Genomic DNA, 23824 nt, shown 5'->3' on the forward strand with positions numbered 1-23824 from the left:
CTGACGAGGAAATGCACCGTTCCGGTGGCTATCTTAAGCTCCGCCCCCTTAGCCATGTCCCACAAGCTTCGAAAATGGCGATTGAACAGAACAAGTTTGAAGTCGATTCTCTGTCGCGTATTCCAGATAATATTGCGGTATGTTTTTTTTGCCAAATGCGTAGGACTTGTCCAAGAGAGTTCTACGGAGAGGTATCGAATATTTCACGCAAGGATATGTACGCGGAATTAAGATTTTGGACAGATCGCGACGCAATGTCTTCTCCCTCGCTTACCTTCGAACATACAGCCTTGTGTTTGTTGATATTGTCCACATTTAGTTGTACGTGCGCTCTTCTGCTAGCCTGAATCCATCGTAGGTACTTAAACTGTTTTAGGTTTTGGAAAATGAATCAAGCGGGCCCCTTGTAAGCTAGCAAGATAGCTTTCATCATAATTGCACGTTCTGAGGACCATTTTCTTCATAACATTAACTTTTCCAAGCGCCCGCTACTGACAACCAGCATTGCTTGTGGGACAATACGGCGAGAGGGGCGTGTCAAGACAACGCGGCTCTCTGATTGGCTATTATTGTACGAGTGATCGACAGGTCGGAACGGTTCACTGGGCCAAATGAAGAGAAAATCCCATTTGCGGCGTCGCCGTTCAGGTCGACCGTGGCTGAAAAGGGGAGCGCGAGCTAGCGAAGGTAATGGCGCGCGAAAAGAGATATTTATTGCCGCTGTTTTTATTAAATCGCCGAGACAAACGGGCTCGCGTCTCCCCGGCCGACATTTCTTCATCGTCGCCTCCCCCCATAAAAAAAAAAAAAGGGAAGTCTGTGTCGTTATTTCAAAATTGCGATTGAACGTTTTTAGCTAGCTCTCTTCTTCTTTGATTCTGCCTGGCAACAAGTAAAACAGGAAGTAGAATAGAATTAAATTTGTCAACTAATATTCTTTGAAGTTGGAATCATTTTAGTGCCATTTTTGGGATTTATATATTGTTTTCTGCCTTTTTTTTTTTTTAGACCTTTGTCTGCTATTTTTCCCCTTAATAGTACTAATACTACAATTTGAATATCAATAATTTTTTAATTGTTGGACCCTAAAAATGTACTACTATGTACTTTTGTTGGGAGTCATTTCTGTGTTCTTGCCGTCGCCCGGTTTTTAGTTGCTCATCAGCACTTTAAGGGGACTCTTTTGTTTCCGCCCGCCTTGTAGTTTGTGCGTTTACTGCATTTTTTTGTTGTCGTTGTTGTTTTTTTCCGCTTAGCAAAGAAGTCGAATCAGAGCAAATCAATCGGCCGTAAATTGTTGGACGCGTTTGCGAGCAGTTTGCCATTTGTTGTGGTCGCGCATTGTTGCCCGAATCGAGGTATGTGGCCAACCGTTGCCGCTGTTTTTGGTTTTTTTGTTTTTTTTTTCTCCCCCATTTCATATAAAAACAACACTTATATCATTCCAAATTTGCAGGAGATCATATTTTCACTGAAAAATAAAAATCTCCGTCATTTGCAACGGGAGCAGAAGCGCTGCCGTTTTTGCACCGCCGGGCTTGTTTTTCATTAGCGGCGCTGGCAAACGTTTTTTTTTTTTTTTTTTTTTCCCCGAGCATATCATTCCCGACGAGCAAAAGCCCCCCCCCCCCCCCCCCGCCCCCGGCTACGGCTGAAAAACAAGCAACATATTTACTATTTCCCTTGTTTCCTCTGGTGAGACGTTGCACCCCCCCCCCCCCCCCCCCCCCCTGCAATCGCAATGAAATTGGATATGGAAATGGCAGCCGGGCGCAGGTCAGCGTTTTCTGCTGATGCCGCGCAACGCGGGTGCGGGGCGACGGGGTCCTCGGGGAAAACCGATAACGCCGACGCGGATAGCATCTCCGAGGCACGCTGACGGGTGAAACCTGGCGCGGACGACGCACGCCGACGCGGGGGAAAATAAAAAGGCGCACCGTCGATCGCTGCACTCCTAATCTGATATTTCCTCGCGCTCACGGCGACGGCTCTGCTCCAGTCCTCCGGGGGGCAACGTACTCAACAATTGGTGACAGCTCTACTTGGGCTTGCATTAAAGGGGCCAATGCCATCTTCCTGGGTTTCAAAAAAAATCTCAAATCGTTTAAAAAATAGCCTGCGTGGAGCAGTTTTTTGGGCGGCGCGGTGACTTAGCTGGTAAAGCGTTGGCCTCACAGTTCTGAGGACCCAGGTTCAATCCCAGCTTCACGTGTGTGGAGTTTGCATGTTCTCCCCTGTGCCCGCATGGGTTTTAATTTTGATTGGACACTTTAAATTGCCCCAAGGTGAGATTGTGAGTGCGTCTGTTTGTCTCCCTGTGCCCTGGGATTGGCTGGCAACCGGTTCAGGGTGGACCCCGTCTCCTGCCCGTTGACGGCTGGGATCGGGTCCACCGCTCCCTGTGACCCTTGTGAGGATAAGCGGCAAAAGAAAACGGATGGATGGATAGGTAACGAATCATCCACTGTACAGTTGAAGCATTGAATTTGGTGATTTTGTGTGTCAGTGGTATATTACAAAAATGTCATCTCAATAAAAAAAATCAATAAATGAAATTTTAGGCGAATTTTTTTGTTGCAGTGGCCTCACGAAAAAAATGTCGACGAAAAAGCCCACTTGTAGAGTTCCTCGCTGATATTTAGTCCCCCAAGACTCTCTGGCCCGATGGCGTGTCGAGATGCAAGTGGACCTTTCATATTTGCTCATATGAGGAAAAATATCCATTCATTTTCTTTGCCGCTTATCCTCACGAGGGTCACGGGGAGTGCCGGACTCACAATCACACCTACGGGCAATTTAGAGTGCCCAATTAATGTTGCATGTTTTTTGGGACGTGGGAGGAAAACCGGAGTGCCCACCCGGAGAAAAGCCAAAGCGGGCATGGACGGCGAGAACGCGCAAACTCCACACAGGCGGGTCTGGGATTGAACCCGGGACCTCAGACCTGTGAGGCCAACGCTCTCCAGCTGAGACACTGTTTATTTATTTTATTTAATTATTGTTTATCCATCCATCCATTTTCTTTGCCGCTTATCCTCACGAGGGTCGCGGGGTTGTTATTTATTTATTTATTTCTGGCCTCCACGGGAATTAATATGAATTGATGGGATCGGAGGACACCCGGGAATGTAAAATGGCCGCCCCGAGCCAAAAATCTTCATTTTTGTTTTGTTTTTTCTTCATCCTAATTTGTTGGTCTATCTGGGACAGAAATGGGATTTACCGCTAAGTGAAAATGTCCAACTCTTTTACCAGCTGAGTCACCGTGCCACCATGAGAAAAAAAAAAAAATATATATATATTCATTTTAATACATTTTCAGTCCCAACGCAGCCGCACGTCGGCCCATTTCGCCTGCACCGAAACTCGGAATTTTTTTTTTTTTTTTTTTTTTTTTTACCGGCGAAGCCGTCAATCATTCCCGTCCCGTTCCGCATCCCGTTTGTCTGCCAGTCAAATCTCCCTCCCGCGCGCCGCGACTAATGCATGAAGCTGTGCGAAGGACGGGAATCGAACGAGCGAGCGAGCGAGCGGCGTCGGACGTCCGCCCGAGTCAGCAGTTACAGTGCGCACACAGAGAATGTCAAGTGTACGTCGCCCGGGCTGTAATTGCCGTGTAATTGCTGGCAAATTGTTCCTTTCTTCTTCTTCTTTTTTTTTTTTTTTTTAATTTTATTTTTCCTTTTTTATGCGTTTAAAAAAAAAAACCCTCTCCAGGCCCCTCCTCCGGCCCGCCGATTGTTCGCCGAGCCGTCCGCGATGTGTTAACGTAAGAAATCAATCGGGCTCAACGCGCCTCCCGCGGCCCCCTTCAGCCGCTATCGATTTATCGCCGGCGCTCCCGAGATGGAGAGCGACTCTCTCGCCGTCCCGGAGACGGACGGATGGGGGAGGGGGAGGGACGATGACGACTTTGAGGGGGGAGGAGTCCGCCCCCCCCCACCTCGCCTTCTATATGCGTTTAAGGGTCATTTCCAAGTGTCCTGCTGGCAAGAAATTCCACATTTTGCCAAACTTTTTAATTGGCTACTTGGAGTTCAAATCCCGGCCCCGCCTCCGTGGCTTTTCTCCGGGTGGCCACTCGGGTTTCCTCCCGCGTCCCCAAAAACGTTGGCTTGTTGGAGACTCTAAATTGCCCGTAGGTGTGATCGCGAGTGCCACTGTGCTCGTCGATTGGCTGGCAACCGGTTCAGGGTGTACCCCGCCTCCTGGCGTATTGCTTCCAGCACTCCCGCGACCCTTGTGAGGATAACCGGCTCAGAAAATGGATCTCCGGATGCCCCCCCGCCACCACTCTTTGTCTTATTGCGACTAAATTTGAAGCACGCATAATCAACAACGGAGTTTAATTTTTTTGTCATTGCGCGGGGGCGGAGCCTAGCTGACAAGTTTGACGGATCGCACCAAAACCGGAAAGTGTCACTTCGGGGTTTCCGAAAATTCTGCCCCGGAAAGTTTCATTTAGCGACATTAAATTTGGCAATCGTGCCTATCACGAATTGACCACCGCTCCCCCCAAAAAAAAAATTTTGGTTTGCAACCGCCCATTTTATGCTCATTTTGGGCACTTCCTGGTTTTCTGAAAGATGAATTTGTTCCAGAAATATATTTTTAAAATAAAATTTCAAAGCATTTTAGTTTGTTATTCTGTGTGGAGTTTGATAAATTGCCATGAAACACAGGAGTCTAATCATAGCCCCCATTTTTTTTTTCATTTTTTTATTATTATTTATTTTTTTGGGAGAACCAACCCCTTTGAAATCAGCAAGATTAAATTTGGGAAACTTGTCTCACAAAAAAAAAAAAAAGCCTCAAGAAGCATTTTTTTTTTTAATTGCTTCTAAATTTGAAATTTACTCCAATCACAGACGAAATCTTAAATTATGACTCAAGCATTTTTTTTTTTTTTTTTGCGTGTGGAAAGATAATGATAATGTAAATTTTTAAGTATGAAACTCTGATCTCAACCCCACAATTTCTGGGTGGGAAAATTAAGTCCCAGATGCCAATTTCTGGCGGCGACGTGTTCATGTATGTACTTTCCAATGGTAAAATATGAATGTTCAGCATTGATTTGTTTCAAAAGCCATTTCTCATCGCACTTCTTTACATGCGCGTCGGCAGAATTTTGACGGTCGAACCTCTCGAAATCGAACGTTCCCCTTCCGAGACAACGAACTCCTTCTCCGTCGTTATCTTCTCCTTCTAATTACGTTTTCAACGATTTTTTTTCCCCCCGCCCGATCGTGACGCCTCGCAACCGTGAGCGACGCGACGTCTATATCCGATTTTCCTTTTTTTTTTTTTTTTTTTTAAAAACGTCTTTATCAGCGTTGCAGGTTAACTCGGAGCTCTGCCGCCTACTGCAAAAAGCGGCCTTAAAAAAACAAAACGGGAATGAAATGAAGGAAAGATGAATCAAGAGATATATTAGCACAAAAACTTCAAGCCATTTTTTTGCCACTCCCGGTGAAAGTTTACTGTCAAAGTAAACATCACACAAATTTCAGGAAATTGTCAAGATTTGAATCCATAAAATATGCTCGAAGCGGGTGAATTGCACTTGCTCGCGTACGCAAAAACCCCAAAATCTCGGCAGACGAAGAACGAGCTTTTTTTTTTTTTTTTTTTTTTTGCATTGATTTGAGATATTTTATCTCATTTTGCGACATTGCTGTTAAAAATAAACGGCCTGGCAGTGATTTGATGAGCCGTAACGTCCACTCGCAACCCTGGCTAAACGTGGCTCCTCCCCAACCCGCTGTACTTCTTTCGTGTTTAGCTAGCGCTCCGACTCTATGATGTGACATCGTATGACGTTTCGGAACCAGCCCCCAAACTGGATTTGTGAGTCGGTTCCGCATAAAACCGCATCCAGCGGATTACCGTACCGCCACCGGACGACGGCGCAGGATCCAATCAAATCTGGTGCACTAGCGGTGCGTGTCGGCGGCCATATGTCGCCTAGCGGAAGGGTACGGGGGGGGGGGGGGGATGGGGGTCTCGCAGCGGGGGCGGAAGCGCCCGATTGAAGGGGTTAAAGAGGAGATTAAAGCGATGATGTACTGCGATAATCCCGGGAGGGCGAAACCGTCAACGCCGGGCGCCACGGCAACAGATCGGGCAGAATAATCATCCCGGCGTCCGTTTCCCGTCGCAATTAGAAGTCGGCCGTGAGCCCGGTCGCAGGTCAGATCTCGGAGGTTTACGGGTTGGGACGTTGAAATTTAGGGCGGCTCTGCGGCGGGGATCACACGTACGCGCAAAGAACCACGGGGACACGCACACACACTGATGAATTTCTCATGGATTTGGGCTGACCCGGACTCCCGGGGAAAAGCGCCGACAAGGTGCAAAGTGGTTTATCCTATGAAATGGTTCACTCGGAGGGACTCTCGGACTCTCGGGTCCCTCCGAGTGGCAATCTGATCTTCCGGGGATGATAAATGGCTTCCTGCTCGAATGGCTCTTAAGTGCGCCTCCGTCTCATGTGGGTTCACGTGGGCCTCTGGTTTCACAATCGTGGGATCGGATGCGGGGTCTCTGGTCTTCCACGGGCGTCTGGACTTCGAAGTCCAACAGGTGCACGTTGGTCTGGTAACCTCCGTGAAGATGGTGGATGCACAGATAATTCTCGGAAATGTCTCAAGCGCACTCTTGAAAACCTTCAGAGCCGGTTCAGACTAGCTAAAGCGAGCGGCACGCGAGGCTAACGGCTTTAGCCGTCCGCAATCTCGGCAGCGCACCCGGCGCAGACTGCCTGGACTTGTTGGTCGGAGATTTTGCCGCTCCACAGTGCGTTCACTTAATTAACTTTCGACAGCGACGGCTAGCACGTGCTTTGCTAGCCTCAGTAAATTCAGCCAATTGGAAGACAGGATGCTAAAAATGTGATCAGCGATTAGTCGGCTTCATGCTGTAAAAGTCATTGCATTATAAAGTCATCTTGAAGAGTCTGTTCATAACGTGATTTCTTAATGATGCCACAAGTTGGCAGCAAAGGCCTACTTTTGTCTAAATAGAGCTCCTCAACTCCTTTCAACATCGTTCTTCAATTCTGTCATTGCTTTGCCCTGAGCACAACTTTCATGTTTGTGCATTTTTGACTCCCTTTATGACATCTTAGTGTGAAAGAACAACAATCGGCGTAGTTCCGTCGCTGTCAAACGGCAAAACGGGTCAACTTTGACCCGGCCGAACGTCCCCGATCGGGACACCCTCCCCCCCCCCCCCTCCCGTCTCGCTTCAACGTTTGCCCAACGAGCGACTCGCGCCCCTCGTAAATCTGCTGAGTGCGGCGATCGTCACTCGCCGCGTTGCCGGAGAAGCCCGCTGGCGGGTCGGGGGGAAAAATAATTACATTCTCAGCGAGTCTTAATTGCTGCCTCGCGAGCTTCCCCCTTTTTCACACACCAACAAAGAAGACTTTCATTCCCTGCCCACCGCCGCCGCCGCCCCCCACTCGGGCTCTGCCTGAGTGTCCTGTCCTGTTTTAAGTGGTTTTATCTCGTAACTCCAGAAGAAGGTCCCGTCAAAAAAAAAAAAAAAAAAAAAAAAAAAAAAGCCTCTAAGTGGTTCCCGCTATGTCTTGGTCGGTGGGGGGAAAAAAATGAAAAAAAAAAAATAAAAGAAAAAAATCCATGCCAGCTTTCTGCTTTGCAACTTATTTCGTTCTCGTCAGTCCCCCCCCCCAACCCCTTCCGCCCCCCACGCTTTTTTTTTTTTTTTTTTTTTTTTTGCAATCCTCTGAAAGTGACCCGCGTCATTGTCTCTTGTGTGGAACGCGAGCGTCCGAAATGGCGGCGGATTTGATTGCGCCGCTTTATGAACGAGATGACGATAAATGGGCATCCCGGCTGAAATTAATACGACGTCGCGGATTCTCTTTGCATTTTACGCAGGACGAATAATGGAACATTTTTAATCACGTGTACGCAATTTGCCGTACTTGTCCGCGGTGTGCCCGACCATCAATCAAGTGCGAAATTAAACAAATGAATAACTTTCACCTGAATATTTTTGTGGCTGCAAATAATTTTACGATCAAAGGCGCTGAGATACGTTTTCTTCGTAATCTGACCCGTTTTAGCGTGAATGTCGAAGTTGCCGGGAGATAAAGTTAAATGCTTGTAGGCGTTGGCCTCACGGTTCCGAGGTCCCCGGTTCAATCCCGGACCCGTCTTTGTGGAGTTTGCATGTTCTCCCTTGTACCTGCGTGGCTTTTCTCCGGGTGAGCACTCCGCTTTCCTCCCACATCCCAAAAAACACGCAAAATCAATTGGACACTCTAAATTGCCCGTCGGTGTGATTTCTGAGTGCGACTGTTTGTCTCGATGTGCCCTGCGATTGGCCGGCGACCGGTTCAGGGCGTACCCCCGCTCCCTGCCCCGTCGACAGCTGGGATAGCCTCCGGCGCTCCTTGTGAGGATAAGCGGCAAAAGAAAGTGGATGGATACGTCGGTAACGAATCGTCCGCTATAACATGTACAGTTTAACCATTTAATTTGGTGATTTTGTGTGTACCGTCAGCGGTATGTTACAAAAATGTCATCAAAATTGAAAAAAACAACAACATTTTTAATAAGCGGCTAGGAAAATGGATGACTTGGCACCGCTCACTCTGAATGTGCCATTCATGTGCGTCTTGTTGCTTCTTTAAGAGCGTTGACTGCCATTGACGGCTTTAGAAGTCAAATATGCACGTTAATTGGTAAGTTTATGAGTTTTAAAATAGCCAGGACATATTTGAAAATGACAACATATTGCATACACTTGAGAAGTTGTGAGCGCTGGCACAATTCAAAGACGACGCTAATGACAGGGGAGGTGCCGGGCGTCCCCAGGCAGTTGGATTTACGGCGACGGGCGACGACTTCGCCCGTTTTGACTGATTGGAAACATCGGGAACGCCAGATGGAGCGTCGTAAATTTCTCCGGCCGGGATCCGAAGCGCCCCCGGGTGCGATTTTGTTCGGTTCGCTCGAATCCTCCGCTGGGCTCGCTTGTCATCCTCGGAAAGCGTTGTGTCCTCCGTCACGCGAATGCATCGCTAACTCCGCCATCTTTCTTTGTTTTTTTTTTCGCAAGATGTCTTTTTTTTTTTTTTTTTATTTAAATGATGTTTGTCACAATTTGAGCAACACTGGGGGAAAAAAAAAAAATCTACTACGAGCAACAGTTAAAAAATATTAAAAATCAAGTCAAGGCAGTGAGCTTGTTTGATAGTTATGGCCCGGTCACACCATGACGTTCTGGAAACGTTGGTTGTCGCCCGTGGTCGCCGGGATAGCGCCAGAAGAGCGTCGTTTGAACGCCAGTGAACGTCAATAACGTCGCCGGGAATCGGCGGAGAACGCCGGTCCGGAAAAAGGGTTTTGAACACGCACAAAAGTTGTCACCGAGACCAGCGTTCATCAACGTTTAATTTTAAACGCTGCAGAACGTTCGTGGAACCTTTTACTAACGTTCGCCGCCGAGCGTTACGCGCGCTTGGCTATCGTTAGCTAGTCGTTACAGTAGCGTTACTTGGTTGTTACTTAATCGTTTGCTGTGCAGCGAACGACTCACTGGCGACCTGTCGACGACCGCCGAACAATCCCGTAGCGCGCGCAGCGTGTAACTAAAGTCGAACGAACGTCGTTTGGAGCGCGTCGAGCGTCATTCGTGCGTTTCCCGAACGTCCATGCGTCCGGGTGTATAAACCGACGCTTTGCATTCTTACCTGCAGCGCTAGTTGCTGAAGTCCGCACACCACCTTTTTGTCTGTTCGAACTCACGAGAACAACTGAAGCGAGTACGAAATTTCCAACGTTTTCGTTCCCGTTCCACTGTAAAAATGACACGCCAGCAAAACGGCTATTCTGTCGTTATTCACCCGTTTAGTCACACGCTCAACACGCTCGTCTAACGTCGACGAATCGCTCGCACGCGCGCTAATGGTTTTTAGGGGTACTTTATTTGGTCGCCGTTACACGCTTCTCGTGCGTTAGACGCACGTCAAGTCGCGCGTCAGACGCACGTTAATCACACGGCAGATGCGTCATCCGCGTTTGAGAACGCTGAAAAATCAAACGATTGAAATGTTCAGAGGACGTTGACCAGAAGGTGATGGTCATGACGGGTCCGTTAGCTGGAAACCTGCGATCATTCCATCGTTTGGCCACCCTTCTTTGTGCGTACGGCGGGGGTGGGGGGGGGGATTATATAAAAAAAAAAAAAAAAAAAAAAAAGTTGGCTTCTGACTTTGGGACCTGAGAAGACCCCTGAAACGCTGTAGCAAGACTTCCCCTTGGGGCGGTGGAGACGGGGAGCAAACACCGAGCACTTAGCACCCGATAGCGTTCAGGCACGCGCTAGCTAGGGCGCATGCACACGTATACGCAAACACATCAACACACGCACACATGAATATGAGTAAAAGAGCAGACAGCATATTTGTTGCGTGCCGTCAGCATCAAAATTGGATCTCCTTGCCGGCCAAGGTCACGGCGTCAACAAGTCTTCCCACTAACTCGGGCGCGCACACACCAAAAAAAAAAAAACGTCGACAAAGACAAATAGCACCGCTCGCACAAACGCGACCGCCCTCTCGCCCCGGGCGGCAATCTGCGAGGTGGCTGCACTGCGGCACGTCCCGCCCGCCCACCCACATACCCACACCTTCATCATCGCTCTTATCATAACATTGTTACGTACGTTAACGTCTTCTCCATCTTTTTTGGCCCCGCCCGTCTGTTGTGCGTCCGCGGTGTGTTTCCTGTGTGCGTTTGCGCCGAAAGTGACGGCGTGCAGGCACGTGCACGGGTGGACGCTGAGTGGCGCTCAAGCACCTGGGCTTTCCCTCCCCCGGATGACAAACGTGTTGTTCAATATTTAACGAAAGCAAATGTTAGCCTCTCCGTCATCCGTTCCGCGCAAAAGTGCTTTGATATCTGATGGGCAATTATATGAGTTTTTGTTAGCTTCTTATTTTATTTCAAAAATAACCACATAGTAGTACACGTAGTACATGGTAGTCCACAGGACCAATTAGGCATAACGTTTTTTCTTGATAATATTAATAAAGAGCAATAACCTCCTCGTTCACATCATTTATCGGGTGCTCTATTTTATTTCAATTTTTTTGGCACAAAGTTGTGATGAATTCTAAGTGAGAATTGTATGATTATTTTTTTTTTTGGGGGGGGGGCATCACAATATTTGTATTTTGGGCCGTTATTCATTCTCAATTCAATTTAATAGTTTGACTTCTTTTTGAATTTTTAACAAAACCGTGTTAACAAAAATATTAATAATGTTTTTGTCTCAATCATAGGAAGAACTTTGAGTAGTATTAATTTTCATGTCCTTGTATTTTCATAAATTAATGTAATGTGAATAATGTAATTTAATTTGGCCATTACTATGTTTGTTTTATTTTGAAGGGAATTCATTATCAACCCACGCATCACATTCAAAATATTTTTTTCATGAGCTTATGCAGCACAATTTTATTGCATTTACATTAAATATTCATTTGTTTTCATAACTAATTATTTACTCTTTGTAAACGTTGAACTTGAATAATATTTAGTGCTTTGTAAAACAATATGACTAAATAAAAAAAAAAAACAACTGACTATTCAAGACGATAAAAGTGAAGATGCTCACTTTTAAATATGAATATGAATATATCGCCTCGTAAACAAAACACAATATGTGCTGCTAAATTATTTAAAAAAAATCATAATCTCAACAGAAGAGGACGTTAAGGAATACATATTATCATATAACATGATGTGAAGCCAAAACTACAACAGGTGGTATGGAGTAAATATGAATATATTAACGTATAAAAGAATGACAATCAATGGGAACTGCTACACTGAACAAAAAAATGAAATACATTTTTGGTGAACTGCGGTGAATTATGCAAGTGAGACAAATTGAGACTCGGTGATGCAGCATGCGGCTCATTGTTCACAGTTAAGTTCTGGTTGTACGCTCTGTTCTGAGTCGCTGTCAACGAAAACTCTTTCCTCATTATTCAGCGGACACAGAAAAAACATATTTTTCTCGATTTATTACTGCAACTCTCCGCCGCAAATTGGCCCAAAAATTATTTGGTATGTTGTTCCTAAGAAACACGATCCTCCCTTTACGAGAATAAACGCTGACGTGAATGCATCCCGATGCTCGCGTTGTTTATTTGGTTTTTTTTTTTTTTTGTTTCTGCATTTTTATGCGACTCGACTTCGCCACTGCGGCCCCCCCCCCCCCTTTTTTTTTTTTAATTTTTATTTTTCCTGAGGTCATTGCTTGTATGAAAGTTTAATTTCCCAGTCAGGACAAGTTAAGTTTATTTGTGTGGCCCGGCGTCGTATTTAATGTCTCAAAACCGGGAGGGAGGGAGGGAGGGAGGGAGGGAGGGGGGGGGGGGCGGTTAGGGTTTTTTTTTTTTTTTTTTTGGGGGGGGGGGACGACAACAACAACCCTCTAACCTTTATTTCAGTTCAACGCGAACGCTCCAACACGCTAACGGATGATTGTGCGCTTGACAGCAGCAGTTCTTGTGTGTTTGTGTGCAAAGGCGCGCCGGTCCGTCATTGGGACAATGTGGGTGACGGACTCACTTCACCGATTGCATGGTGAGCTCCAAGGACAGGCAGTGGAGAGAGGAGCAGGTGATTTGTCGGCTAGGATTGAGCTCATCTCCTGCAGGTCTCCCCCCCCCCCCCCGCGCTTCGACTCTTCTTCCTCCTCCCCCTCCGCATGCCGTTTTATTTTGAAGGTCCAGCTCCTTGCGTGCGTTGCGGTCGGTTTCATTTCGGTGTTAAAACCGACGTGGCGAATGAAGCTTTTTATATACCGACCCTATCTGTCACGAACCTCGGACCCAAACGCAGCACTTCGAGGCGCGGGCACAATGTTCAATGTGGTTTGTCCCGGAAACCGGGTCATGCACGGCGTGCAGCGGTCCGACAAGGCGGCGGCGCAGATACGCTAGGCTAGGCGGGATCTAAAAGACGTGCTAACTAACTCAACAAGACAGGATCAAACTTAAAGGCACAGAATCGCCGTGACTGGGGTTACTCTAACTGACACGTAGACGCGGAGAGTCCCACGGGCAGTGAATGCAACTCGCTAACGCGAGGCAACGAACTGGCAAATGCCAGTGACGAAAAAACTCTACCTGTGAATATACTTCCATTTTTTTTCCACTTCCAGGTTTAAGACAATAATTTAAACCTTTTCCATCAAGTACCGCCTCAAAAAAAATCACTCGAGTGACTATTATTAAAACACTGATCATTCATATTTAAAATTTGAATTTAGTGACATTATTGTAAGCCACTGTAACACTTTGCATAGTTTGAACATTAGCTATTAGCGCCGTACTGAAATATTGGGAAATGAATTATGCATTGAAAGGGAAATTCCGGTGATTTGGATTAACGACGTATCCAATAGGTCACGTAATATGAACTGTGTTTTGAAAATATGAGGTCAATCCGCTTTCATTTCACGGCGTTTTGTGAAGATTTTTTTCGACAATCGTGAATTTCCGGGGGCGCCGCCATTTTGGCGAGCCACGTGCGGCACCAATGGCTCGATTACACGGGACACAATCATGGCCAGCGCTAATTTCTCGGACTTATCCTCACCTGATGAAGAAATGCAAGTATCGATTGATCGGGAATACGCAGGAATACTTCCGTACAGATTTGAACCTGTGGCCGTAATTTAATATTCGAGACGGGAACGACGCGGAGTCTGACGAGCGAGCTCCGGCGGTGCTAATTCCTTCACGTACCGCGAGTTGGGAGCATTTGTACCGCTTGTCGTTTTTTTGTACTACACTGAGTATTGAGTTTTTGGAGCAGTAGTTCTCAAACCGTATCGTCGGCAAGAATACCAGTTTAAAGGTCAACGCAATGCAACACACACGTATAAAGCATTTCGCCACACGAAAAATATGAATCCAATCCTTGACAGGAATCCATTTTGGAATGTAGTCCACTGCATCCTGTACTTGTACTACACCGTTACAATATTAGTCGAGTGTTTCGCAGTACAAATGGATCCCCGGGCTCGAATAGCAGTTCGGGAGTTGATTCACCGCAACACGCGTCAAATCCGCAATTCCGTTTAGAATGTATGCCGCGCCGCTCGGCCCCGCCGCGTTGAATAATTACTCAGCCCACTGGTTAGCTTGCGCAAAGCCTTCCCCAGCCGCCCGCGCGCTCCGCAATCTTAGCGAACAGTCGGATTAAACGCACCTCGCGCGCGGTTCAAGTCCAAGGACGACACCTGAAAGCAATCCCGGCGCTCTTCGTGTGCGAACGCGCCGCTCGCGCGTTTGCTCATTAACAAAATCCGCACGTACGCGTTCGGTCACAGCTGCGCCCGAGACCCACTGGGCTGCATCGCATTTCAATGGGGACGCGCCAAAGATGACACTTTTTTCCCCGTTAGGTGTGAATCCTCCGCGACGTCGGACAGAAAGTGTTTTTCGGCGGGGGGGGGCACCGCAGACGCACGGGGTTAGCTTAGCGTCGGCAGGTGCGAAACTATTCCAGCGTTCCTTTGCGCGTTGGCATCTCGCGGTAGCAACAGGCACTTTTTCGACGGGCCTCTGTTCTTTTTCGGTACTTTACAAATACTGCAGTTCTGCAACTACCTGAACCAGTAGAAAAACAGCTGATCGGTTTTGCAGTTGGCGCGAAGCGACACAAGCAGCAATCGGCACTTCCGTTTTTAATCCGCCAAAGTCTGATGGAGAAGATCTTCTGCGACATTTTCCCAGATGGAATCGGGAAGAAATTAAGCGCCCAGAGTGGGACGAGTTATTTTTTTTTTTTTGTACCCGATTCCGCTGGCTCGGCGCGGTAGTCCCGCGCTGTAGTAGTGTATACCCGATCACCGGCTCCTCCGGTACTTCGCAGCACGGCTGCCCAACCGACTCGTGCCTCAGTAGGTCGGGAGGGTTGTCCAAGCCGGATCTGTAGAAGTTGATCAGCGTTGTTAGCGTAGTCTCCTGACTTCTTATTACTTTGTTTATAAGACTCAAAATTGTCATTTTTTTATAAAGTTCCTGCGACATTATTTCGCTAAAGTCTTTTAGAATAATAATAATAATAATAATAGAATTGAAATTTTTTCAACATTTCATTTTTCGGGTGTGCGGAGCAAGCGTCGATACTTTTGTGCTAATTATTTTCATTTTCGGGTTAAGTTTAGCAAGCTAAATGAATCGGTTAAAGTCTAGAAACGTCTATGAGGCTGTTTTTAACCCTTTATTTGGTTGTAGATTGAAATGATTATTTTCAATTGATGTTTATGATGCCGTTTTTCCCACTTTATTTGGTTGTAGATTGAAATGATTATTTTCAATTGAAATGACCTCTGAATCAAGTTCCTGGGCCAATATTTACATCATGGTTTTATTCCAGTTTAGGTTTTTATTTTGTTTGTCAACATTTCATTTTTCGGGTGTGCGGAGCAAGCGCTCGATACTTTTGTGCTAATCTGATTAAACGAATTTTTTTTAATATCTGTGAAGTTTAGCAAGCTAAATGAACGCATTAAAGTCTAGAAGTGTTTATGATGCCGTTTTTCCCACTTTATTTGGTTGTAGATTGAAATGATTATTTTCAATTGAAATGACCTCTGAATCAAGTTCCTGGGCCAATATTTACATCATGGTTTTATTCCAGTTTAGGTTTTTATTTTGTTTTTCAACATTTCATTTTTCGGGTGTGGGGAGCAAGCGCTCGATACTTTTGTGCTAATCTGATTAAACGAATTATTTTTAATATCTGTGAAGTTTATCAAGCTAAATGAAGTCTAGAAATGTTTATGATGTCGTTTTGAACATTTTGTTTGGTTGTAGATTGAAATGATTATTTTCAATTGAAATTACCTCTGAAAGTAATCAATGAATTTAATTTGTTACACATTTTTTTTCATTTCCATGGCGATTTTTATGTTAGTTCGCGTTGGCTTGTTTTTCGTCACGTCAGGGACGTCACCTGGTAACGTTAGCATGATCACATTGAAGCGGACAAGTATACGCTTGTGGGCTTTTGAGTCCGCATTATGATTTATAATTGAGCGTTTTCCAGCGCGGCATTCATGTCTGTTTATGGTTACGGAACATGCCGGAGACATAATTGCTCTTTCACAATTATTTTCCCGCGCGCACGGAAGGGCGAAAAGATGCTCCGAGAGCTCTTCACGAGGCGCTTATTATTATTATTTTTTTTTTGCATTCAATCCCGCGATCGACGGCGCTCCGCCGCAAGGCCGTCGCAGTGTGCCGCGCGGAAAAGAAACGGTTCATATCATAGCGCATATTTTACAAGGCTTCCCGGACACAATAGGGTTCATGAAAAAAAATGAAGAAGAAACAACGGTAAAACAAATATAATGACCAATTAAAATGACCGATAAACTGCCAGATGGACGCGGTAGCAAATGTTAACGCCGGCGATGTTATTGGAACGCATTATGCTAATGAGAACGGATGACTTTTGGAAAAGTATTACTTTTGGGTCATGCGCGTCAGCAGTTTTTGCTTTCTAAAAAAAAAAAAAAACCGCCGTGCGACATTTAATCTCGCGCACATTTTCAGTTGAATCGTCACAAATATGTCTGTACGCGTTCGTGTTCTTTTTTGCGCACATGTACCCAGCAAATTTGTCGGAATGCTTTTTCAACGAGTTTTGATCACGACCGAGAGACGAGCGTTTTTGTTTTTTTTTTTTTTTTTGTTTGTTTTTTTGGTTGTTTTTTTTTTTCCTCGGCGTGTTCGTTTCATTTCGGGTAGTGAGAATGTCGGTTATCCAAATACAACCTGGAGACGATGAACAAGTTTCTTTTTTACTTGCAGAATATTCCGGGCACTTATGAGTTAGGCAGGAGCTCACGAGTGCAAAGGTACAGAGAGAGAACGCACATCTTTTGTCTTGTCGGAAGGGGGGGACGACGGTGGGTATCGAACCTGTGGCACTTTCCACTAGACAAAGAATTTCTGTCTGTACCGATTCTAGCTGGTATCAACTAGCGCATTTCTAAGCCCAATTTATTACGACAAAGTTTCTAGTATACAGTTCAGCAAGGTTAGCCTACGTGCAGAGACGCGCGATATCACTCAAGGACACATCAAGCTACAGAACAGACCTGAGGAAATTATGCAGTCATGACTAAATATTGTCCAAGGCGCCACGTTTAGCCTGTGTCGTAAGCGGAAGCTCGCGAGATTCTTCTCTCCGTAGGGCAATTGCGAACATTACCAAACCAAGTTATCTTACCTTATCCGCCGCGGCAGCTAACGAGGCTAACAATGCGCAGCAGCTCATCAAATCCTGACGTTAGCGTTAGCTTAATTCGCGAAAGCACCACAACGACAGGCGACCAATGATGTGTGTTTGTCCCGTGCAGACGTTCTGCGAGCGCGTTCCCACCTCCTCGCAGCTCAAACATCGCTGGTCCGACTCGGAAAGCGCCCGGGAGATGCCGGCCAAGGTAAGTCAACCCCCGGCGTCTCCGTTGCCACGACGGGCCGCCCGACCGCGCTGCAGACTAAAACGTCCGCCGTTTGTTTTTCGATCTCGCCGCGTCCGTTTTTATCTTCGACATCGTACAAAGTTCGAAGATTTGACAGAATTGTAGACGTCGTCCGATTGACGACGGCGGCAAAACAAACGATGATGTCATCACCACAAATCAAAGCGTTCAGTCAGATCAATGCCACGAAAGTATCATAAAAATGCTTTTCATATTGTCGCATTCGTTTCCATTTTTCTTTCTCTCGCCGCTAAGCTAAGCTAGTTCCCAAATTTTTGCGGATGTAATTTTCAGCGCCCCCTTGTTTCATGCTAGTTTTTTGGTTGTGCCCCCCCCCCCCCCCGTCATAAAACCGCGCCCACCCCAGTTTGAAAACCACCGAGCTAAGGGATCCCACTTCTGACACCAATTTTCTTGCCGTCAGAACATCTTGAATCGAGAACTGCGTTTGAATCGACGCACTTTTCCGGTCTCGTTCGTTTTAGCCGAAATTCCGAATGTAGCAAAACTGTTTTTAGCGATCTCGCTAAGCCAAACGAGAAAACCGGCGTGAGAATTTGGATCCAGACAAAGAAAATGTGACGAGATTTCTGCGGCGTCTCCTTATTTGCATTTTCAAATCAATACCTGTTTTAGCTTTGACGCGGCTCAAAGCAGCGTGACGCTAGCCGGTCGCATCCCCCGCTGCTGTTCCGTCTCATTTGTTTTTGCTTTTTTGATCCGTTCACTCAAACCCCACCGCGGTCGCGTTAAACCCTCGCCGCGTGGAAGCGGCTCGAGCTGGGGGTGGGGGGGGTGTTCCTCCCCAAAAAAAGCGCCTTCGTTACAGACCAAGTCCCCCCACCCCCACCCCCACGCTGATAAGATTGAGAGATTCATTTACAAGTGTTAATAGCCTGTCGGCGTTCCGTCAACGTTGGCTTCCCGCGGCCGGTTTTTAGTTGAAAGGGTCCTCGCGGTTCCCCCGCGGGCTCCGTCTGAAGGGTCAGTGCGTAAAGTTGCTCGAGGGGGGTGTCTGTCGGCGATCAAATCCTCTCTGATTATTTTCACTGCACTTGTCACTTTCGTGAGCAAACTACATCTCCGAGCCAATCGTTTGTTTAAACACCCCGGCGGCTTTTAAGGCACGTGCTACCTGCTGATAAATGCTAAACGAGCTGAATTAAAATCCGCTCTTTGAGTCTTGGAGAAGCTCAAAGGTCTCCTACTTTGTTTGTTAAGGTTGAGAGGAAGGGAAGATTACAAAATGGATCATTTGGCCAGCGGCTTTCGCGTTGCGTGACATTGGGCCCGACGTAGCGATTCAGCTCGTCTCAATAGATTACGGCGCGGAAAAGCGTGCGCGAGGCCGTCCGTCGGCGGAAACATCTGACCTTGTCTCGGAAAACGTTCGCCGTCAATAAGCGCGCCGTTCATATTTCGACGAAAGGCCGCAGAGATCATTTTTACCCCGTCTCTGCGCCAACGGAAACTTTCACTGCAAAATTGATGTGAAGAGTAGTGTCCCTTAGCTTGTCGGGGACAGGAAAGCGAACTACGCGATCAGCCAGTTGTGTCATCTGACTCGGTGCGACACGGTGGACGTCGTTCTTGCGCCGGTCCTTGTGGCGGTAGTTTTTGCCGCCCTTGCGTGCCGGAGCCGTTTGCGTGGACAGCCTTGAAGCCGTGGTTGTCGTCACCCCTCATGGTTCCCCTTGGTTTGTATTATTAGGTGGTACCTAGCGGGTGGGAGGTGCTGGAAGAGCTCGTGACCAGGTTGTGGAGGGTCCGAGGGGATTTTGTCTACTCTTGCCGACAAACCTTTTGATTTGAACAAACAGTTTTGATTGTCCGTTGTCATTTTCTTTGCTACCGTCATTGGTTTCACCCTTTTTCCAGTAGTTGTTCCTGTTCTGTGCCCGATTTGTGGTCATCTTGGTGGCAGCGGTGGTCTGTGTTGCCGGTAGACGTCGTTCTTGCGCCGGTCCTTGTGGCGGTAGTCCTTGCCGCCCTTGCGCGCTGGACAAGAGCCGCCCTTGGAGCCGTGGTTGTCCTCAGCCCTCGTGGTTCCCCTCGATGCTAGTTTTGGTTTGCATTGTTCGGCGGTACGTACCAGATGGGAGGTGCTGGAAGAGCTCGTGACCAGGTTGTGGAGGGTCCGAGGGGATTTTGTCTACTCTTGCCGACAAACCTTTTGATTTGAACAAACAGTTTTGATTGTCCGTTGTCATTTTCTTTGCTACCGTCATTGGTTTCACCCTTTTTCCAGTAGTTGTTCCTGTTCTGTGCCCGATTTGTGGTCATCTTGGTGGCAGCGGTGGTCTGTGTTGCCGGTAGACGTCGTTCTTGCGCCGGTCCTTGTGGCGGTAGTCCTTGCCGCCCTTGCGCGCTGGACAAGAGCCGCCCTTGGAGCCGTGGTTGTCCTCAGCCCTCGTGGTTCCCCTCGATGCTAGTTTTGGTTTGCATTGTTCGGCGGTACGTAGCAGATGGGAGGTGCTGGAAGAGCTCGTGACCAGGATGTGGAGGGTCCGAGAGGGGATTTTGTCTACCCTTTCAGCAATTTGATTGTCCGTTGTCATTGTCCTTGCTGCCCTCATTGGTTTCCCCCTTTCTGCAGTAGTTTTTGCCGTTGTGCCCACCCTCAGGACCCCATTTGTGGTTGTCCTCTTCTGGTCGTCCTGGTGGCAGCGGTGGTCTTGTTTACCGAGGCCTCCGCGGCCCCTCCTCTGCCCATTTGTGGCCATTTCTCGGGCTCCGTTCACATCCTCACGATGAAGCGATAGCAGCCTATTGCACCTTTTTAAGTTTCCTTCGGAGGAAGTCATCCCGACGCCTCAACTCCCAAGTACATGTGAAAGTACAATCTCGGTCCTTCTGAGTCATCCTCCATCTGCGGTTTATCTCACTCTGCTTTCGCTTGTGATTAAATTAGCACGAAGCTTACGCACACATCTGTGTAAAACCAGCCGAGCGTTAGCGCCTGACGCCTTTGACGACGAGCGGAGCGCGAGGCGTCGTATATCTTTTCTGTTTTCTCGTAAGAGCCCGGCGAGCGGGCGACGAATGTTTACGGCAGCGCCGCTGTGCCGACGGCCCTCGCCGATGTCTCGGGGCCCCCGCCGGCGATCAAAGCGCAGGCAAAGTCCGCTAACGTCTGCTGCGGAGGGGACACGGTGAACCGCGAGAAGCTAGTCGCACAGATAGTAGAGCGAGCTGCCTATCTTTGACAGGATCCGGCGTCAGTTCTACGACCCCAATTTAGACTCAAAAGTGGTTTTACTTTAAATCGCCTTCAAAGGATTGTCAGACTTACGTTTCCACGTGTTCCGCTTGTGGTTGAATCGTAGTCCCTTTGTGCGACTAGTCGACCGAACCACCGATGGGTGCACCCCTTGTGGGCACCGCGGAGGTCGTCCCTGGAGTTGCTACGGCGGTCCCCCGTCCGTCCTTGCGTGAATGTGAAGCCGTCGCCCGAGCTTCCGGATTTGACCTCGACGAATGTCATCATCAGTTTGATGACTAGCCACAAATCCCAAATCTCTGTCCGCCCGTCAAAGCCTGAGGCCGTTTCACTTTGTCGGACTCGGACAAACAAAAAAACGTTTTCTGCTGAGCGCTGAAGAATGGAAAAAGCCGGAAAGAAACCAAGAACGGATTCTACTTTCGATATTTTGACAGTCTTGAACGATCAGCTTGCAAAATGTTGAAATCTGCCTTGAATATTACTGGAAATCTTAAATTGCACGTATGTTTTTGTCACCACTTTAGCCAGACAGCCATTTTTTTTTATTATATTTGTCCATTTGACCTTGCATCATTTTTTTTTTCATACGTATAATTTGCACGGCTCATTTGTTCCTTTTCCTGCGCAAGCCAATTGAGTTTCTCCGCATTAAAAAAAAACAAAAAACAAAAAAAACATAAAGCGCTCCCGTTGTAACGCATTTACCGTTAGCCGTCTATTAGCGTGCCCTGCGCTCATTTACATATTAATAAGCCCGCGTTCTCCGCCCCGCATGCAAAACGTAAAACAAACGCGGCACATTCCACCCCTCGTTAGTCCTCCGGCGCGGACGTAGCAATAATCAGAAATCGTGCGCCGATTCATCGCAGCTGAGCTCGGGGCGGGGCCGCGGTGATTCCTGGGGTCCGTCTCGGGCCCGTTCGAAATGTGCGACCATTTTACGTTTTCCTGTTCGGAGATCGCCTTACGACTTGTTTACATAATGTCTGATGGCGCCCACGCCGTTTACTATTTTATGCGGGATGATTTTTTTTTTTTATTTTAATTCACGGCACACGCGTCGGTATCAGGGTCCTTCGAGGCGCTAACGTCCTTCGCAGAGGATGTTTGGAGGGCGGCAGTCCGAAAAGACTTGATAATGTTTGCCACAAGCTTGATCGATTTGTTTTAAATTAGCGAGGTATCAAGGTATCAAGGTCGGGTTTGGGCGTGGAGGGGTTTTTCGACCCGGAATTAAAGGCTCCTAATTACGGTGGAGCGTTTCAGTGATTCCGTCGCCTCGTCTAAAAAAAACAAAAGAAAATAATAAATCTTTGGTCTTTTGTCTCCTCGCAGAGGATGAGCTGCAGCTACCTCCTGTGCACCATCCTGCTCTTCGTGGCCGTCCTGCTGGCCGTCACGGTGACGGGCACCATCCTCTTCATGAACCACAACCAGGCCCCGCCCATGTCGGACGGCGTGCCGCACATCTCCACCAACCAGGACGAGGCCAACGCCCTGGTGACGGTGGAGCGCGGCGACGGCTCCCGCGTCAACATCTTCATCGACCCCAACTGCCCGGACTACAGCGGCAACTTTTTGCGGCTGGAGGGGGTGCAGACCTCGCTGCTGCACTCGCTCACCGACCACGACTCGGACCTGAAGTCGGTGAAGGGCCAGGACCGAGCGCTGCTCGTCAGCCTGGCCGAGGAGGTGGCCAAGTTGTCCGCCCACGCCGGGCAGCTGAAGATGGACTACGAGTCCTTGCGCCGGGGGCAGGGGAGCCTGGGTCAAGACCTCAACACGCTGCAGTCGGAGCAAGCCCGCCTCATACAGGTAGGAACTGAATCCAATCCGTAAAGCTGTTCACCGTGACTAAGACCAGTCTTGTTTTCAAGCAGCTGTCTTGTGGATCAAAATGTAAATTAATTTCAGTTTTGAGGTTTATTAAAAGGCGATCTGGTTCAGGGTAGCGCTAGCTGTTCATTAGCTAAGCGCTAACAAACGTGGGTGGAATCACAATCGTGAAAACGCAATAAATGATTCAATAAAAACAATCAGCAAAGGCCGGTTTTAAAGTATTGCATCCATCTAAAACCGCGCCCGGCTAATGGGCCCCCCATCCCTATCAGCGCGCGGCCGCTCTGTTCTTCCAATGTTACTTTGATATCGACGGCGTCGGCACAAAACGCCCGCCGCGGCCTCCGGAATCTATTTTTTGCGCCATTAACGTTCGCCGGCGAAACTACTTTCAAAGCAAATGTAAACAAACGACGGACGCGCATTGATTTTGCGCCGGAAGCTTCGTTAGATTTTATTTATTTGTGTTTTGGAACGCGCGTGTCGGCGCGGAGTCAGCCCCGATGCTAATTTTGCTGGCAGTTTTCAAATGGCGGCGAGTCATTGAAGATGTTTCCGAGCGAGCGGCGCCATTCAATTAATCGCACATAAATTTCATTTGTGAATACGGGCCTGGGAAGAAAATGGAAAGGCTTTTAGCTTCGCAACATCCAAATGGATTTTTATTGACGAGGTTTTCTGAAGAAACGCGGCGCATCGGGTCGAGTCTCTCCATTTTGACTCCGTTTCATCGCGCGCCGAGAGAAAACACACGCTTGTAAAAATCTCCCCTCGGAGGAAGACCGCTTCGGGCCGGCGCGTCAAATTTGTGTGCGGGTCACCTGATGCGGTTTGACCCGCCTCGACTGCGAGGCCCGGAAAAGGGGTCGACCGGTGAGGTCTCGGTCCTGAACGTGGGCGAGGGCGGCAGATGACGGGGTGGTTTCCAGGCAACGCTTAGGGTTCCAAGTCAAGGTTTTAAGCAAGGGTCAGGTTTTCAAATGAGGATGAGGTTCTTTGAGGTTTTGTAGAAAAACAAAAAAATCCAGGTTTAGGGGGAATGTTTGAATTGGATTAGGGTTTTCCAACTGGGTTTGGGTTTCAACCAAGGCTTGGAGTTTCAAGTCAGGTATGTATGGTCTCAAACCAAGGTGAGGTTTCAGACAAGAGTTAAGGTTTTGCGTGAGACCGCATTGATTTCAACCAAGGCTTGGAGTTTCCAGTCAGGTTTAGTGT

At 47.7% G+C, this 23824-nt stretch overlaps 1 protein-coding gene across 8 annotated transcripts in view; it reads left to right on the plus strand.

Moving 5' to 3' along the window:
- fibcd1b (fibrinogen C domain containing 1b) overlaps positions 1 to 23824 on the plus strand; it is a 103409-nt gene that overhangs the window by 10990 nt on the left and 68595 nt on the right. The window contains exons 1-4 of one of the 8 annotated variants that reach the window (XM_061801766.1): positions 14168 to 14185; positions 16871 to 16968; positions 17422 to 17505; positions 22106 to 22585. In XM_061801766.1, coding sequence (XP_061657750.1) covers positions 17494 to 17505; positions 22106 to 22585 — 492 coding nt within the window. In that variant the 5' untranslated portion in view covers positions 14168 to 14185; positions 16871 to 16968; positions 17422 to 17493. Of the gene's footprint in view, positions 1 to 14167; positions 14186 to 14333; positions 14362 to 14383; positions 14455 to 14519; positions 14542 to 14573; positions 14628 to 16870; positions 16969 to 17421; positions 17506 to 22105; positions 22586 to 23824 lie in introns of those variants that run through there. The other 7 variants (XM_061801767.1, XM_061801769.1, XM_061801765.1 and 4 more) reach the window with 7 other exon arrangements.

The sequence above is a fragment of the Syngnathoides biaculeatus genome, chromosome 17 (assembly GCF_019802595.1).
Source record: "Syngnathoides biaculeatus isolate LvHL_M chromosome 17, ASM1980259v1, whole genome shotgun sequence".
Lineage (NCBI taxonomy): Eukaryota > Metazoa > Chordata > Actinopteri > Syngnathiformes > Syngnathidae > Syngnathoides > Syngnathoides biaculeatus.